At 39.9% G+C, this 17,099-nt stretch overlaps 2 protein-coding genes across 11 annotated transcripts; one reads left to right on the top strand and one right to left on the bottom strand.

Moving 5' to 3' along the window:
* Window positions 1-7,104, top strand: LOC131304862 (uncharacterized). Of its 9 annotated transcripts, none has more exons than XR_009192490.1 (4): window positions 5-843; window positions 3,445-3,813; window positions 4,224-4,298; window positions 6,834-7,104. XR_009192490.1 is itself a non-coding variant. In XM_058332302.1 (3 exons), exons 2-3 carry the CDS (start codon window positions 3,479-3,481, stop codon window positions 4,285-4,287), a joined length of 399 nt encoding a protein of 132 aa, XP_058188285.1. In that variant the 5' UTR covers window positions 5-843; window positions 3,445-3,478; the 3' UTR covers window positions 4,288-5,326. The 9 variants fall into 9 exon arrangements, 1 of the variants encoding a protein (XP_058188285.1); XR_009192491.1 differs by lacking the exon at window positions 3,445-3,813 and adding an exon at window positions 1,106-1,254 and having other exon boundaries at window positions 9-843; XR_009192489.1 differs by lacking the exon at window positions 3,445-3,813 and adding an exon at window positions 1,106-1,254 and having other exon boundaries at window positions 9-843; window positions 6,495-7,104.
* A 4,290-nt stretch (window positions 7,105-11,394) lies between these two features.
* On the bottom strand, window positions 11,395-15,638 carry LOC131304861 (uncharacterized). Of its 2 annotated transcripts, XM_058332300.1 has the most exons (7): window positions 15,381-15,638; window positions 15,211-15,291; window positions 14,919-15,098; window positions 13,081-13,251; window positions 12,547-12,759; window positions 12,372-12,460; window positions 11,395-12,279 (listed from the first exon to the last, which is right to left on the bottom strand). In XM_058332300.1, the coding sequence occupies exons 1-7, from the start codon at window positions 15,463-15,465 to the stop codon at window positions 11,635-11,637; spliced, it is 1,464 nt and encodes a 487-aa protein (XP_058188283.1). In that variant the 5' UTR covers window positions 15,466-15,638; the 3' UTR covers window positions 11,395-11,634. The 2 variants fall into 2 exon arrangements, with proteins under 2 accessions (XP_058188283.1, XP_058188284.1); XM_058332301.1 differs by lacking the exons at window positions 14,919-15,098; window positions 15,211-15,291; window positions 15,381-15,638 and adding an exon at window positions 14,139-14,214.
* Between the last annotated feature and the right edge of the window lie 1,461 nt (window positions 15,639-17,099).

The following is a 17,099-nucleotide window of genomic DNA, read 5'->3' as shown; positions in this document are numbered from 1 at the left end:
TTGATTGATGTTCCCTCCGCACAGGATTTCTACCAAGCGAACCCTGTCGTGTTTTAACTCACAACGGGGCATCAGTGCAGCCAGCGGCCAGGGTTTGGGCTCTCCTCCGTGAACGGCGGCATAAAGCCTGCTGCGAATTACTCACAGCAGGTTCCCCGATCACGGCGTTTCTCGTGAGCCCGGAGGGCACAGGCCCGGCGAAATCAACGGATCGAGCAACCCAAGAGAACCGGAGAACTTGAACTCTGTCGAAGTCGGTCCAGATCGTCCCGGCTCCTCCTCATCTTCCTTGCTCGTTTTCGGCTGTAGCCAAGGATTTTTGCGTAATCCCCTTCAGTTATCGCTGCTTTTCCACACTTTTTTTTTTTCCTTGGGGTAATGCAGTATGTCCTAGGTCAGCTTGCGCGCCCATCGGACAAATTTTATTCGGTGGGGATGAGGTAGCCCCAAAGAGTTCGTGGCGAGGAGAATAGACCCTCCTATAGCCGTTTGGGGTAGCTCCAAGAGTTGCTGGCCAGGGCAATTAAACATGAAGGGAGCAAACTACAAAGTCTACGCCAGCCCTTGGGGTTGATTTTCCACACTTTCCTGGTAACCAAACACACTCCCCCGGTTTCATTTGCTTTGCCCTTAATTTTTTGTTTGTCCGGAATTTGTCGCGTAGTTTGTCGTGCACTACGCACAAATCCTTGGTTACCAGAAGATCGAGAAAGGAAAGATGGGAGGTGTTTCGGGGCGAACTGAATTGACTTCTGCAGCGTCACGTTCTCTCGCCTCTCTTTGAATTCCCGTCGTGTTGAACTAATGAAGAATTTGGCATCCCATTGCTCATATCAATCTCAGGTATGGTTAGTTATTAGAGTGTTTGATCTTCTTTTTTGTTGATTTGATTGGGTGGGGTATTAGATGGATTTGGTGATAAATGGTGTACCAGTGCCTAATTGCTTTGATTTTGCAATTGAATCTGGAAAAAGAGAATGCATTCAAGAGAAAATGATGGTGAATTTTTATTTTTATTTTTTTTTAGCTTTGCTGAGGAAAAGTTTTGCTTTTTCTTAATTAGGAAATACTGCTTCGTTGTTCAACTCTTTGTTATTGATTTCAGTGGTGAAAATGAGGGAGCAAGCCAAATCTGCAGTATGCAGTGGCCTTATTCCAAGTATATAGTGTTGTCAAATTCCCCTTTTCTTGCTCTCGATGGCAAGCGGTTGGAGAAGAAATAAACTACAATGAAAAGTCTCATGTACTGGGAAAGTAACAATAAATTCTCAGCAAAATTTGATCTCGTACCAGAATGCTAAATAGCGTTGGTGTCAAATTCCATTTCTGTATTGCTTATCATACATGTGCAACTATGTTACATGGGCTCGGGTGCGTGTGTGTCAAAGTATTGTGTTCATTTAATTTTTATTTCAAGATACAAGAACACACTAGAATATTTAAAGTTCATTAGCATATGATATCTCCTTTCTAGCTTAAATGGTGTTTACTAGTTGTCTTAGATCCTTGCATGCATATTACAGAAATTCTTCTTCTTTTTTTTAACAGCCATATCATAGAAGTTGTATGCATAACTTGGGAGAAAATTTTGGAATATATGTTTGCTAAGTTAGGATCCTACTAAACATGCCTGACACATTTTGAAAGATCCATATAACGCTGATGTGCAAAAAGCAATGTCCTGCTTATCAAAGGGAAACACTCAGTACACAATGATCTTGATTAATGCAACTCTGATTGGGTTATGTTAGTTACTGTATTGAATACTGTTGCAAGGCATAGCCAGTAAGTCGTAGGGTTCTCCACAAATTAAATAATCCACGATTAGGCTCTGTGAATTGAAATACTCAACACTTTGATCTTGAATAATAGCCAGTCATAAGTTCTGTTACCTCTGTCATCGCTCTAGAGTACTCCTCGTAATTCATAGCAAAAGCTACATCCACGTGAATGTTGAAATAGTAATGTCATTTCTCTCAAGCCAAATCCCATAAATATTGGCTTATAAAGCTGCTCAGTATCGTTTCCTTGACTTCATCTCTCAAATTTAGCTGAGCCTGGAAATTAAAAGCCCTGCTAATCATTCACATTACCCTGAACTCCACACTTACTGAGGTCCAAAGTCTACTAGTTAACATGGGTGATTGTGACTGTAATTACTATCAACCCGTGTAGTTCTTAGAGGGCCTGTTTGTTTGACTCGACTAATAGTGAAAGGATTGTGTAATCTCATCGGACTAATAGTGAGGGGATTAGTAATTCTTTACTTTCCATGGTACCATGTCTTGTATCTTTCATTTGGATAAATTTGATGGATATTAGATCAGAGGATCATAAAAGTTTTAGCCAAGTACCGGATATGCAGTCCTTTGGTACCATGTCTTGTATCTTTCATTTGGATAAATTTGAATCGGATATGAGATCAGGATCATAAAAGTTTGAGCCAAGCAAACATGCCCAAAGCGTCATTACCACGTCGTGGAATTCTACAGCCATAAGCGATTAGTTAAACAATCAGGCAGGTACCTTCATTGGATGGTTAGTAAATATCGTTGCCGTCACCACTTATGTAATATCCCATGAAGAAACAAGTTGTAAGTAGGACAGAGCTGCAAAAGTTACATAAATATTAAATAGTATGCTACTTCAATTATTGCTACAAACACAGGAATACCTACGTTATGCCCCACCATTAAAATAGGACGTTGCTCCACCATTCACTTTTCCTTTTGGTACTATATAAGGACCATGAAGAAACAAGTTGTAAGTCAGATCTGCAAAAGTTTTTTTTTGAAAGGCGAAAGCAACAATTTATCTACAAAAGTTACATAAATAGTATTTTAATTTAACATGTTATGTTATGCCCCGTCATTCCAATAAGTGGTTGCTCATAACACGCAGAGGTGTTTATCTGTCGTTCTATCCACGTCTTCTTGTTGCATTTTCTACGTACTTTCTCAGAAAAAGTAAAGGAAACACTTCAAATTTGTGAAGCCGGGCACTTTTGATTTCCAAAATGTCCAAAATAGTTGATTGATTCACTTGTGTGTAGGTTTGAAACCTCTCAGGCGTTGTCAACTTTTTTGGGGTCAGTGCATAAGGAGCATTTGCTCCGTCTTTAAGCGGGCCCCCCTCTAGTGGACTGTGGACGGTGGGTTTATGATCCCAGGATTAGGCAAGGTCCGCTTCAGTGCCCGGACACCTGGTTATCAAAAAAAATTCACTTGTGTGATGAGATATGTTCAAGGCACTTTCTTTCTTTTTTCATTGGGTTTTTTCAAGGCAGTTGAGAAAATTGATAATAGTTTTGTTGCCCACATTACGTAACTTCCTCTTCCCATTTTTGTCCTCTCCTTTCAACTTCACATAATTCTATTAATACTAGCCCTTGACTATTTTCAAGGCCCTTACATAAAATACACTTGAGGTGCACATTTTCCGCAGATGCACACAGCACCATATTTTACAAGTTTACAGAATGGGAGCTAGGTTCACTGCTTTTGAGAACAGGACTGGAGTGGAGATGGAAATTAGAGTTTTCGTTCCGCCAGCTCGACCTGACCGATATCGAAATATCATTAGAATCAAACCAGGTGAAACTAAGAAAGTAAAGACCTTGACTTTATGCTGTGAGGAGACTAATCCTGAAAATCCTACATTCTTGATGGTTTTCATGGATGGTACATACACGGGGCTTTCTTTGCTGAAGTTTCACGTGGTGACTTACGCAAAAATCGTTGGCTATGTTGATGACAATGGACTTGTTGTCTTTAAGGGCGTTAGATCTATATTGACTGCTTTCCGCAAACTCAAGTTCTCTCTCTCTCTCTCTCTCTCTCTCTCTCTCACACACACACACACACACACACACACACGTTTAAGCTTGACTAGTAAATTTAATGAGTTCCAAGAAATTTGCGAAGCCGATCATTAGCCATGCTTGAATAGTTTACAGTCCTAAATCTAGCAAATTATCTTTCACAATTTGTTGAAGCTTTCGTTGGTTATTTATATAGCATAGCCAATCTCATTTAAGCTCTTTGCAAGCCAAACACGAGTTCAGTTGGAGTACGAGCCTAACAGTTTTTTTGTTAGGCAAATAAGAGCCTAACAGTTATATACCAATTCATTTGGGCTCAACCGTTTCTCATTTTTTGTTGTTGTTTATTGCGTCACTTCTCTCACCCGTGATACTCATATAATGGTTTTGTTCAAATTGTTAGTGGCTGTGGCTTGTCTCTGGGAAAGAAATACAACGGACAGGCAGAGGAGAAATCTGTGAACTGATTGCCGGATTGGTAATTCTTCATGTCCTTTTCCTTTTTATTTTTCTCTGTGGGTTACTTCTTTTTATCCTTAATTTGGTTTATGTCGCGATCATCAATGCTGGTTAGACCAGATATGGTCAATTATGGCCTGCACTTCTGCAGTCAACTGAGCAAAACTCAGTTGAGCCTGCTTGATCCGCAAGTACATTGTAAACTATTACAATGATCATTTAAATAGTTTAGAAAAACATAGGCATGCAAGCTCAAGACAACCAAAACTTACCCTGATGTTCGTTATAATTTTCTTTGGAATGTAGTTGATTGTTATGTTTCTGCTGAATGATAAATTAGCCCTATAACAACGTATTCTGACCATATGCTAGTATCACAATTGAACTCGAAACTAGTTCCCATCTATGTTGCATGAACTCTTGAAAACATATCATGTTTTGTATTGGACAAATGTCACTTTGGAGATGGGACAAGGACGAGTGATATCTATCTCACTATCACATAGTTGACACTAGTCACCTCCCCCTCCGTCAGCCATATCCAGCTACCCCCAGGCGGTCACCTTGATGCAGGACAGATTGAAATAAGGCTAGGTATAATCAAACACAAAGACAAGGGGCTGTTTTTTAGGGGTGTGAACAGTGAATGTGAATAGTAATTTGTAGGGCTGCTCGCGGTCCGGTTCGGTTCGGATTTCTAGGAATCCGAGGACCAAACCGCTAGTCACGGTTTTTACAAAATGAAATCTGTGTCCGGACCAAAAGCCCTACGGTCTGGTTCCTATCCGATCCGTGACTTGCGGATCGGTTACGATTTTGTCCGTGGATTTTACCAAAAATAAAGCTCAAGCATATATCCCACAATAAAAGGGAAGAATGTTACATTTAGAATTAAGTTTTAAGACCACCAGAAAATGCTTGTTACATAAACTACCAAAGGCTTACTTTAGAAATCAAATTCTAAAGAATCTAAAACACTAGTAGGATTGTATCATTATAGTACATTACATAACATAAAAGAACCGGAAAAAAAATGAACTACTGAAACTCAACTAAGGTTACCCGTAATTTATACGAAAAAACTACGATTTACTCATTATATTTTATGTTCATCTACACTATATCCCATTATTAAGATAAAATACTAAAATTGGTGGAAAAAAGTGTTAACATTATTAGCAATTTATTATATAAATACACACACATATATATTATTTATATAAATAAATATCTCACGGTCCGGTTTGGTTAATCCACGGTTTTGTAATGAAAATCCGTGGCCCAAACAACGAGTCACGGTTTTCTAATTTTTCAATCCGTGTCCGGGCCATTAATCCACAGACAAAATCCAAAAGGTACAGATCGGTTCGGTCCGAACCGGTTTCACGGTTCACCGGATTTTTTGAGCAGCCATAGTAATTTGTAAGAAGAAGGAGATGAAGAGTTAGAGAAGGATAGATCTAGGCCTCACACACCTAGGTTACCAAAGGCATCACACCTAAGGCCTCTTTAGCATCACACCAAAGAATGTGATTGCATCACACAATCATAAAAGCTTGAAGCTAATTTTTCATTCATTTAATCATAATTTGCCATAAGGCTTACAATCTTATTTATACCCATTTCAACTTGACTCTAGAACTTCCCAAAAATAAATAACCTTTAGACTCCCAAAGACACATTGAACATAGACTCTTTGATTGCATTGAAGACATGGAAAAACTCAATGACTCTTTGATCAACTAATTGACTCTTTGACTATATTTAACATTAATGACATGGAAAAAACCAAATGACTCTTTTATCAACTAATTGACTCTAAAGACTTTGACTAGTCATTAAATAGATATTTTGACCTGAATAGAACCCAAATGACGCCTAAGAATCCAGCACGTGTCTAGCCAATATCCCAAGTAGGACCTGTGGGCAATCCTTACCCTCCAAGACCAAATAATGGTTAAATTACTGGAATGACCCTGGCCACCTTTTCTGGACCGCATCACACCTCTAGCGACCCACATCTTCTTTCATGTAAATAGTGTGATAGAGGTGGTCCGTTGTCACTTGGGGGCATGTGTGCCGCTAAGAGCATCTTTGCAAACATCCACCTCAAGATGCTCGTTGCCGCTAAGAGCATTAGAAGATTCTTCAAGTTTGAACACCGTAAGTGTACTTTGCTACCTCATATAACAATTTGAATGGTAGATGTTTGTAGGACATTCGAATTGATACTTCAAACATGATCTTTCCAACACTATTCTCTCAATAAAAATTAATAATCCTTACAAAGGAGGAAAAATCACAGTATAAAAGACGAGAAACGAAAAGGTTAGGTAATGAATTGGCATTAGTTTTGGCATTTGAAGGGTTCTATTCATCTTTCAAATTTGAAGGGTGAGAAGTAAAATTTGAGGGGTGACACAATATTTGAGATATCTGCCGAAGTATGCAAAAGGTACTACAACCTTCAGTTTTTTAGGTATTTGGTGTTTGAGGGTTCTGCTTTTGAAGATGCTCTAACTGATAGGTTCTCTTCAATCTTCATGTTTGACAGGGAATCGCATTGCTACCTTCCTTGGGGCAATTTTCTATGAACACTGCATCATCCTTCTTCCATAAGGAGGGGGTTGGACTCTGAATAATCCATGTCACTGGATTTCTAAATAAGTGTTTGTGGTTGTGTTCCAGTTTACCTGTGTATGTATTGCTTCCTCTGCTACGGTTTGAAGACTTGTTTTCGACATATGTTATTAGTTTGTTTCCAGAACCCTTTAATGGACTCGATTTGATATTCTTACTCGTTAGTACTACTTCTCGGTTGTTGAGATCTTGTTCAACTATATTGTGGATGTCTTAGATAGCTTGATACACAATTAGGCTCATTTCCTAACAGCTTGAGCTTTTAGGACAACTGGTAAACTATCAAAGTTTAGGTTGGGAGAAGTCTCTCTCTCTCTGTTAGCATTTGTTCTTCATTTTGCATCATGCTTCTCCCCGTTGCATTCTTTCGTAATATATACGGATGTTTACATCTCCATGTGCAAGACGGAGTTGCACGTGAGGGAAGATGTTAGATAGCTTGATGCACATTGCTAAGCCATTTCCTAATAGCTTAAGTTCTAGTTTAAGCTTTCGGGACAATTAATAACTTAACAGGATGATTTTGTGATTTGTTGTCGTTACATTGTTGGTTGGGACAGAGTTCTAATTTTGCTTTCAATCTGGAATTCAGCATGAGTTTTTTGTCTAGCGTACCGTTGGGACATTGTTGGTTGGGACAGAGTTTTTTGTCTTAATTGTTGGTTGGGACAGAGTTCTAATTTTACTACCAGTATGACCACTCTACCCTACTACCACCACCGCAACCACTCCATTACAGCTGCTGCCACCACCACCACCACCACCACCACCGCTCCATGACCACCAGCACTTGACCATTGTTTTTTTTTTGATAAGTAACACTTGACCATTGTTACCACCACGACTCTACTGTACCGTCGCTGTCTCTCCTCCCACCACACCTCTCCACCGCTGCCACCTCTCCATCGCTTTTCTCCACTATAATCACCCACCTCTTCCTCACCACCACTCGCGTACCCATCAAAAACACCAACCCTACCGTCATCATCTCTAATCTCTCCACCACCCTCGCCACTACTGCCACCTCCACCTCCACAAAAACTTGGCGGCCATTAGTAAAACTAAAAGAGAACTAAAAATGATATGATTGAAATTCATTTGTCGTTGTATCCAATCATGTGGAGCAGCCCATCCTGCCCGTTCAAAAGTGTGTTGGACGATCCAAATTGAAATCCTTTCTCTCCTCTCATCCCACCACTCTCTCTCCAAATCCGGGCCATCCAAAATCGAAATGGACCGCTCGGATACACTGAGCGGGCACCACATGTCCCGCATTGTATGTAACCTTGAGAGTACCGTAAAATACAAGAAACCTCATAACATAAATCAGCTCTATTTTAGCCATGGTAACACATGAGTTAGAGGGCAATGGTAAAGTAAGGAAAGTACAAGGCACGCAGAGAAAATTTTTGATCACTCAGAAAGAGATACTAGACTAGCCATGGTAACATATTGATCAATATATTCTCTATAATCCGTTAACATGACGGTTCAAAAACAGATGATTAATAGCCATATGATCAGTAACCGGCCGTCCCGTGCTCCCATCCTCGACGCTCTCTCCACCCACCTACCCACCGTCCGTCACCGCCAATCACCCACCGTACCCCACTATCTGGCCCTTCTTCGATGGTTTTGGATCGGGAATATCATCTACATATGGGTGGTGGATCTATTTTGTGTGTTCTGTTTAATTAGGAAATGTGAAAAAAGTATAACAGTTTGGCTTTTCTGTTTATTTCAGAATTGAGGTTATCTACCGTGCTCACGATACAAACCAATTGAGTAAACAATTTGAGGGGCTCTTCTACCTACTATGATTCATTTTGCTTTTCCCCACAGTGCGTTTTTCATAAGCAATGAAGTATTTTGAGTCATACAAAGACCAAGAAGCCTCAGCAAAGATCATAGTCTAACCATAATTTCCTAAAGCTGAAAATCCAAATATTGACTGATCTGTAGCTTATGACCGAGAAGATTTTCAGTCAAATAACCTACATAGACGGGAATTCATCTCTTTCAACAACTTTGTTCACCAAAAAATTGTCCCCCGAGATTCCATACCTCTCTCTCTCTCTCTCTCTCTCTCTCTCTCTCCCTCCAAGATTTTCTTAGCAAGTTTCCTGGAATCCTACCATGCACATATAGTTCTAAGACGTGTTTGGACTATACACTTCTCTCTCTCTCTCTCTCTCTCTCTCTCTCTCTCTCTCTCTCTCTCTCTCTCTCTCCCCAAGATTTTCTTAGCAAGCTTCCTGGAATCCTACCATGCACATATAGTTCTAAGACGTGTTTGGACTATACACTTGTCCAATTTTTTCCCAGTCAAGCAAGCTCACTATGGTACACTATAAATACGTGAACAAAAGAACCAACTTATATTCACAACTTATTTCTTCATCTCTATCTCTATTTCTCATCAAACATAATTTATTTTTTTGTAAGACTATACACAGAATCGAATTCATGGCCAGAAAACCCAACCATCTTCTCTTCCTCCTCCTAGTTCTCTTTTTGTTCATCACCATTTCCTTTACCTCGGTTAACGCCCGCCCTGGGCCCGTCGATGCTCCGACGGGCCACCACCCTGCCAAGGTACACTGGAGTCCGTATGATGAAATTGTTCTTGCCCTCCGGGGGATCAAGAACACTGGTCCGAGCACCGGAGAAGGGCATTCCTTTGTCGACGGGGTGCAGAATTAGTTAAACTCTAAAAGCTTATTGAATTGGTTGTTGAAAGAAATGGTGGTTAAGGAGTTCGAAAGTTCTAGCTAGAGGAATATACTATTACAAGCAGAGAGTTTTTGTTTCTTTGAGGTATAAGTAGAGTTAAGTTAGTTGATTTTAATCAATTATTATTATTTATTTCATGGTGACATGTATGTAGTTATGTAAGGTTTTTACAAAAAATACCATTTGTGTATGTTTTTTTTTACAAGAAAAACAATTTGTGATATTTGGTTGGGCCTTGGATGATTTTTTGTTTAGAAGAGATATCTATCTTTTGTTTTTTCGATCTCGGCGTTTTGGGCACCTTATGCGCGCCTCGATTAATCCCGAGACCTTGAGGTTAAGACCGGAAAAATAGCCTGTGGCCCCAACAATCTCTTGATGGAGGAGGAAATCGAACATGATATCTCGAATGAGCACAAATCCAGAAACCGGCATGCAGACCGATTTGCCTTGGGTCCGGTTTTTTGTCTCCTGTTTTGGCAACTGTATCAAGAATTCCAGGAGCAACTGCAGCATATTTTGACTAAGAGAATAAATTCTTTACACCGCCAGTGTAAACATTTGTTTTTTCCAAATCAATTGCATTGCGACACGTGTCAAAACAGTGTCTCAATTAATAAAACATGGCAACGTGGCACAATGCAATTGATTTGGAAAAAACAAATGTTTACACCGACGATGTAAAGTATTTATTTTCTTTGACTAATCGACAAGCCATTTTTTTAGGGATAAATTACACCTGAGCATCACCGATACATTGTGTTATATAGGGAAGATAAGGAGTGCGAAGCCGGCACTGGGCTAAGGTGCAAGAGGTGACCGTCTTAGGTTCCCCGAAAAAGGAGTAAATATAGGCCCCCAACTCTATTTAGTACCCAACATAGAAGGTTTAAGAAAAAAAAATTTAGTACCCGGCATATAATCTGGATAGGTCAGGGCCTCCTTCGAAATTTGTCTTAGCTCCAAAATATCAGGCCGGCCTGGCAGGAGTGCTATGAAAAAAGTCTCTAACATTGTGATCCAAAGAGTGGGGGTGGTCTTGTTCTTCTCCCGCTTTCTATTGGTCCCATCTCTCAATTGCATACCTTGTTTCATTGGTGGAAGCTATACAGCTTTCCTTGGGCTTTGTGCCACAAAGCAAATACCAGGAGGACCATTTAAGCATGAACATCCAGTGGTCCTCTTCAATGAAGATCTGCATTACGGGTTGATGGGTAGGTAAGATGTATGATCTTGGTGGGATGATAAGACCGAACTGCCCCCAGCAATGCATTGCAAACTCTACACTGCAACAGCCATTGATAATACTAGCATGGATTGTCTTGGTTTTCTTGGTCGATAAGCAACAAGAAGATGATATCCGCAGGTAATCACTCATATACGCACAACAACGAATCGCAATACTAGAGAACGCATCATGTATGAGGTTCGGCAGTGTACGTCGCCTATTTGGAGAGAGAACAAATCTACTACTATATGCCATAAGGATTACCGGGCTCAGATCCCTTGTAAAGCTTCTCTTCTATTGCTTTATGTTACAGAACAATATACAGTAATCCTGAAAGTACAATCAAATCGACTCCGAAAATTAATGCCTCCATAATAGGCCCTATAGTAAGTAACCTTGAGAGGACCGTAAAATACGAGACACCTCGCCACATAAATCAGGTCTGTTTTAACCATGGTAGCTCATCGGTCATCAGTAACAAGGGCAATGGTAAAGTAAGGAAAGTACAAGGCACTTACAGAAAATTTCTATTCTACTGATTAGTAGCAAAGAGATAAAGATCCACTTCATTGTGTGCCTTCTTTGTTATACTTGATTTCATTGCAGGAAAACTTTGGACAACTAACACATCTCCTGAAAAGAAAGAAGAGGAAACCTACGCATTAACACATTGATCTGCCACCACTTCATCTTCATATCTCACATCACAAATATTTCCTATAGTTTGATGATACGAAGGTTCACATAAAGATGATCAATAGCCATATGAGTAACCCATATAGTTATAGCGCGATCGGATGTTATGGCTATTGTACACAGGGTCTCCATAATCCAATGCCTTAATCACAACAGCTCCACGACGCCCGTCCTGTTCCTGAACTGCACCAAAGACAACCTCCTTTTTCTCACAACTTTGCTCATAGTAAGTTTCAGGCCCAGTTGAGTAATGCCTCTGGTGATGCTGTTGGTGGTGGTGATGAACACTCCCATTCCACCCGCCTTGAAACGACCGGTTTTGTTTGAATTGGTGGCGGCTGTTCTCCATTTCGTTGGTCACAAATGGGTAGTTTTTCCTTTTTGGTGGCGTTCTAGTTTCTAGAGGTGGGGGCTCATCTTCATCTGGAATCACATAGCTCTCTTGTACGGGCCATGTGTTTGAGTGTTTGGTTGGTTGATGGTAATGCTGTTGGATGTGATTGTGGAGAGGTTTCTTCTTACCCTTGATTAATTCAACCATGGATGAGCCTGTGTTGAGGAAAAGCTTACCCATTGAACCAAATAAGCCTTCTTCTGCCTTCTCGTATTCATCTTCATTTGGAATTAACGGGGGCCTGACAGATTTTGGAGGTATTTGATAAGGTGGGGGTGGTATGCCTTTTCTCATTGACGGTTCAGGATCCTACATTGGTATATATAGAGGGAAGGAGATTAGAAGAAATAGGTCCGAAACAAAGAAACAGGAACCAACAATGGCTCGTCCATGTTACTTACTCTATGGGATGAAAACATAGCTGCGACTCTTCGCTGCAGCAAGGCCAGCATATAACCAAAAAATCCAGCCGCAACAAGTACTGCTATCCCTGCAATCACGGAAATTGTCTCATGGAATACCCATGATCTTGAACCCAAGACAATATCGCTGAATAGTGCACCAGATGGGTTTTACCTAAGTGGAGATTCCCATCGTTCTGGTACGTGCAATCATCTTCATTGAGTTGGATCTCTCGAATTGCCTGGTTTCCTCTGTCCACAACCAAAAGAGAGCAGCTACTCCCAATGTAAACCACATCGAAATCATGTGAGAACTTTGCATCTTCACTTGGACCATCCACATGACCCCCTCCTCGGCTCCACTTCCCTCCTGCAATAGTCACCACCCCTGCATAGAGAGGAAATGCTAACTTTGAAGTGAAGTGCATGGAGTTTCACCTCCAAATCTCTCAAGCTAATTATGGCTTATATGCTTCGGTGATCGGGAAGTTTATAAAACAGCTTGGTTTGGTTAAGCTGTTTTGGGTTCGTGTTTTTATGAAGAGGAATGTATGTACCAAGGGAAAAGGAGATTTTATGACACAAATAAAGTAAATTTTGGCTTATTTCGCACATTATCTTTTGATCTTTTCTTTTTTCTTTCCCTTTACAAATCACTCCACAAGTCCATTGTCCAAAGGCAGTTCAAAGAAACTAGGACGTCAACTACCTGCATCACTGATCTTCCTGATTGCCATATTTTCAGTGTCTGCGATGTAGATATTTCCTCTGTCATCGGCAGTAATGCCTTTTGGGTGGTTCATCCGAGCTTCTCTTGGCCTCCCATCTACATGCCCAGTGTACCCTTCAGATGATCCAGCAATGAGTTTGGGACGGCTATCTGCATGTCAACCATTTAATCCAGATAACAAATATAAGAAGAAAGAAACTTCAGACACAATGCATATTGAATCGCATGCTTGTTTGTACCATTATACGAAAAGGTAGATCCCAAGTAATGAAAATCAGATACCAACCAGAAAAGTGTGAATCATAAATAAACAAGTTTACGTGTGGGCTATTGAAATTGGGGCACAGAAGAAGAGTTAAAGATGGAGAATTTAGGAAGATGGCAATGGTTTCTGAAGGTAACTTAAAAGACAAGAATTATTCAAAACTGAAAAAGTGGAGTCTTCTGCCAAAACAAAAGCGATTTGCTCCCAATTTATCAAAGTTCCTGGTAATGAAGTTTGATTTGCCCGACGTAGGTACTAGAAACTAATAAAGCAAAGAATCAAAACACGCAACTGTTAAAGAAGAATCTTGATAGGTTCAGCAAAATTCTAGGCCAACCCAACCAACAAATTTTTTTAATGAATGGCTAGAATTTTCTGTTTGAGAATAATTTCATGAAAATAGGAAAACTAAAACTTAAGAAAAATGGATTCTATTTGCAGATACTTCAAATTCAACAGAGATCCAATAACTCAATTCTGAACAGGTACTGAAAACAATGATCAAGAGTGGAAGGGTTGAGAGAGGTTTTACAATATTTTGAACATTGACATCCTTAGCCGTAATATGCACAGATGAACCGTAAATTCCCTTTAAAATTTTCCAAATACTAACAACTGAGATCCACAACCAAATCCAAAAAGAGGGTTTGCCTTGATATACAAGCATACCAATCTTCGCAACCACATGATACAAGGAAACAATCTTTTACTGCAGAAGATGCAAAGGCCTTGTCTGTGGGATTAAAAATAAATAAAGGATTACAAACAGAACCTAAAGAGCTTTGGTAGGTCACCGGAGAGACTTGGCGCAAGAATTGGACTGGAGACAGCATTTTCACCAGATTTTGAAAAAGAGGGAAAAGGTCTAAACTTACTTTAAAAAGTGAACTCTTCTTCTAAACAAAAGCAAACATAACACATTCTAAAAAGTTCATCATCATGCATTCCCAGATTCTCACTTAAGACAAAAAAAATGTTATCGACTAAAGCAAATCACCTCGACGCAGTGTGGGTCACTTGACAACTAGGGACCTTACGAAGCCTTTGGTCTGCGGCTCGACTCACACCAACATGGTACCAATTCTAGTTTTGGGTCAATCCATATGGAATTTTGTCCTAACTTTAAGTGGGCCCCTTACGTTGGGGCGGATACCGAGCTATTAAAAAAACTAAAGCAAATCACTTCATATTTGGTCCGAGTCGAAACCTGAAAACAAACCTAGTTCTTGACGATGCCAGTTCTCATAAGCAAATCAAAGACGAGAACTTTCTTGTGAAATGAATGTAGGAATACACTCATATGCAAAACTTCCCCCAATTGTAAACCGGAAATGCCGGGGACACACCTCACGGCCACTCCCAGACACTCATCTCTCACAAACAGTGGGTTCCACCCCCATGGCCACTCCCCAGACACTCGTCCCTCACAAACAGTGGGTTCCACACATCTGCGGGCTCCACGGCTTATGAGAGAAGAGTGTCTCGGTAGTGGGATGGAACAATCAAACAGGATCACAAGTCCAAAACTTTGGAATATAAAATTCTCACTTACATCGAGACAAGGGAGTTGAAATCTTGTAAACGTTACTATTTTCAGAATCCAGAACCAGAAGGTCCCCAAATGGAGACACTTCAACAGAGTACGGATCAATTCCAAGTTTACTCCCATCAAATACTGTCTCAACCGTGTATCCTCCTTCAAATTTCATCATCGAACGGCTAGAAGAAACCTCTGGAAAAACAAAATCACGCAAAAACCCACAACACATTTTTCAAGAAAAAACCCAAAAAAAAAACAGGTAAAAAAAATCATGGGAATGTGAGGTCAGGGGAAAGATCTGTACCTGTTTTAGGGGTAGATTTTAGTGACCATAGCCATTTAATTAGAGCAGAGACTACATTTGAAACAACCCCACTAACAATTTCTGCAATTGTAGTGAAATGGGAAGGGCTATAAATAAGGACTGATACCCAAAAAAAAAAGAAGAAGTGCTAAATCGGTTATATAACTCACTTGCAGGAGGTGCGACGGAAGCTGATGAAGACCCAGAAAATAAAATCGCAAGAATGAGGAGTAGCATCACCCAGTGCCTCCCCATTGTCCTTGTTGTGTTTAGAAACTACGACAAGTGATCATGTTAAGGAGGTTTAAGCCCTGCTTTTTGGAGAGAGAGAGAGAGAGAGAGAGAGAGAGCAATGTTGGCCTTTTCTTTGGAGGATATGTGAAGATGGAAGTTTTTGAAGGGAAGTTATCAATTCAGTGAAACAGAAGGGAGCTCAGTTCAAGGTAAGAAAGATAGTAAAAGGCAAAAAAGAAAGAAGGATCAGATGCTCTGTTTTTTTCCCCCCCCTTTTTTTGTCTTGTATTGCAGTTTAATTAACCCATTAGTATTTTTATTAGTAAAACTAATTACGCCCCCGTTCTAGAACACCTTTTCAAAAAAAAAAATTCTTATTTCACATTTTTAAATTTAAAAATAATTTAAATAAAAAATTATTTTTTTATTTTTTTTGCACAGTATAAAAAAGATCTCGATAAGATCTATCAAACAAGATTTATATTGCTAAAAAAATTATTTACGTAAACACATTATTTTTTAACCTGAAATTATCTTCTTAAAAAATAAGTACTTATTTTCAGTTTTGGGAGGAACCTTGCTCACCCTGACACAAACAACTACAGTAGTACAATATGAAGATGATTTTGTGAATCTTTATGAGTATCTGCAATGAGGGGGCACACATGTTATTTTCAGAGAGATCTGAGAGATGGACACCTGTTATTTCGTGCATGACAAAATTCCAATGATAACCGAAAATTCTGAGCAACGCTATCGTCACAGATACAGATTCAGACATAAATATGTTCCGAACTGTGCATGCACGTGACCCATCCGGCAAACGTGAAGTCCTCACGCATCGAGTGATTTCAAATATCTGTATCCAAATATGTGCATAAACATCTACGTAAATAACGCATTTTTTGAGAACTATAGATGCACCCGTTGTACTCGTCACTCTCTAATGTATGACCATGCATGTCAAACCAGAATTGTATGTGAATCATGATGAGGAGAGGTTATTTGGTGGTCTTGGAGCATTGCTATGCACCATTCCGAGAGTTTTATGTGTTATTTTGTCTATGAACTTATCTAACATAGAGTACATGGACCCCACAAAATAAATCAATCCCACAACATTTGGAATACCACGTGAATTTATTTCAGGAGCATTCAATGAATTTTCCATGATAAGGAATGAACGCGTACTTTAAATGATATGACGCGACACTACCCAAGTGACTGCTCTCAGAGCATCCATGCGTTGCTATTTTCGGTTTGTGATAATTAACAAGGCTATTTTGCCAAGAAAATGACAATGGTGTTTGTTGCACCAATGTTCTGCCACTGCCATCCCAAGGATCAATTCACCAAAAGGCATTTTGCCAAATTCTCTGCCATATATGGTTAGAATTTTTGGCATTTGCCGAATTTGGGAGAAAAATGGGTTTACGGCTGGGAATCTTGCCATTTTAAGGGTGCGGTGCAATTGTTCTAACGGATATTAGAGCTTGAGTTCAATTTCTGTACTTATTCATGGTTTAAATTTACTTTTTAGTACTCAAACCACATGGCATGACCTAAACCAGTGGCGGAGCTATGTTGGGACTCGGGAGGCTAGGCCCCCGGCCCCGGCTCCCCAAGCACCAAAGTTTAAAAAATTTTATTTTGTA

The sequence above is a fragment of the Rhododendron vialii genome, chromosome 10a (genome assembly GCF_030253575.1).
Source record: "Rhododendron vialii isolate Sample 1 chromosome 10a, ASM3025357v1".
Taxonomy (NCBI): domain Eukaryota; kingdom Viridiplantae; phylum Streptophyta; class Magnoliopsida; order Ericales; family Ericaceae; genus Rhododendron; species Rhododendron vialii.
Note: the sequence above shows the minus strand (reverse complement) of the source record. Positions and strands in the feature narration are given on the sequence as shown.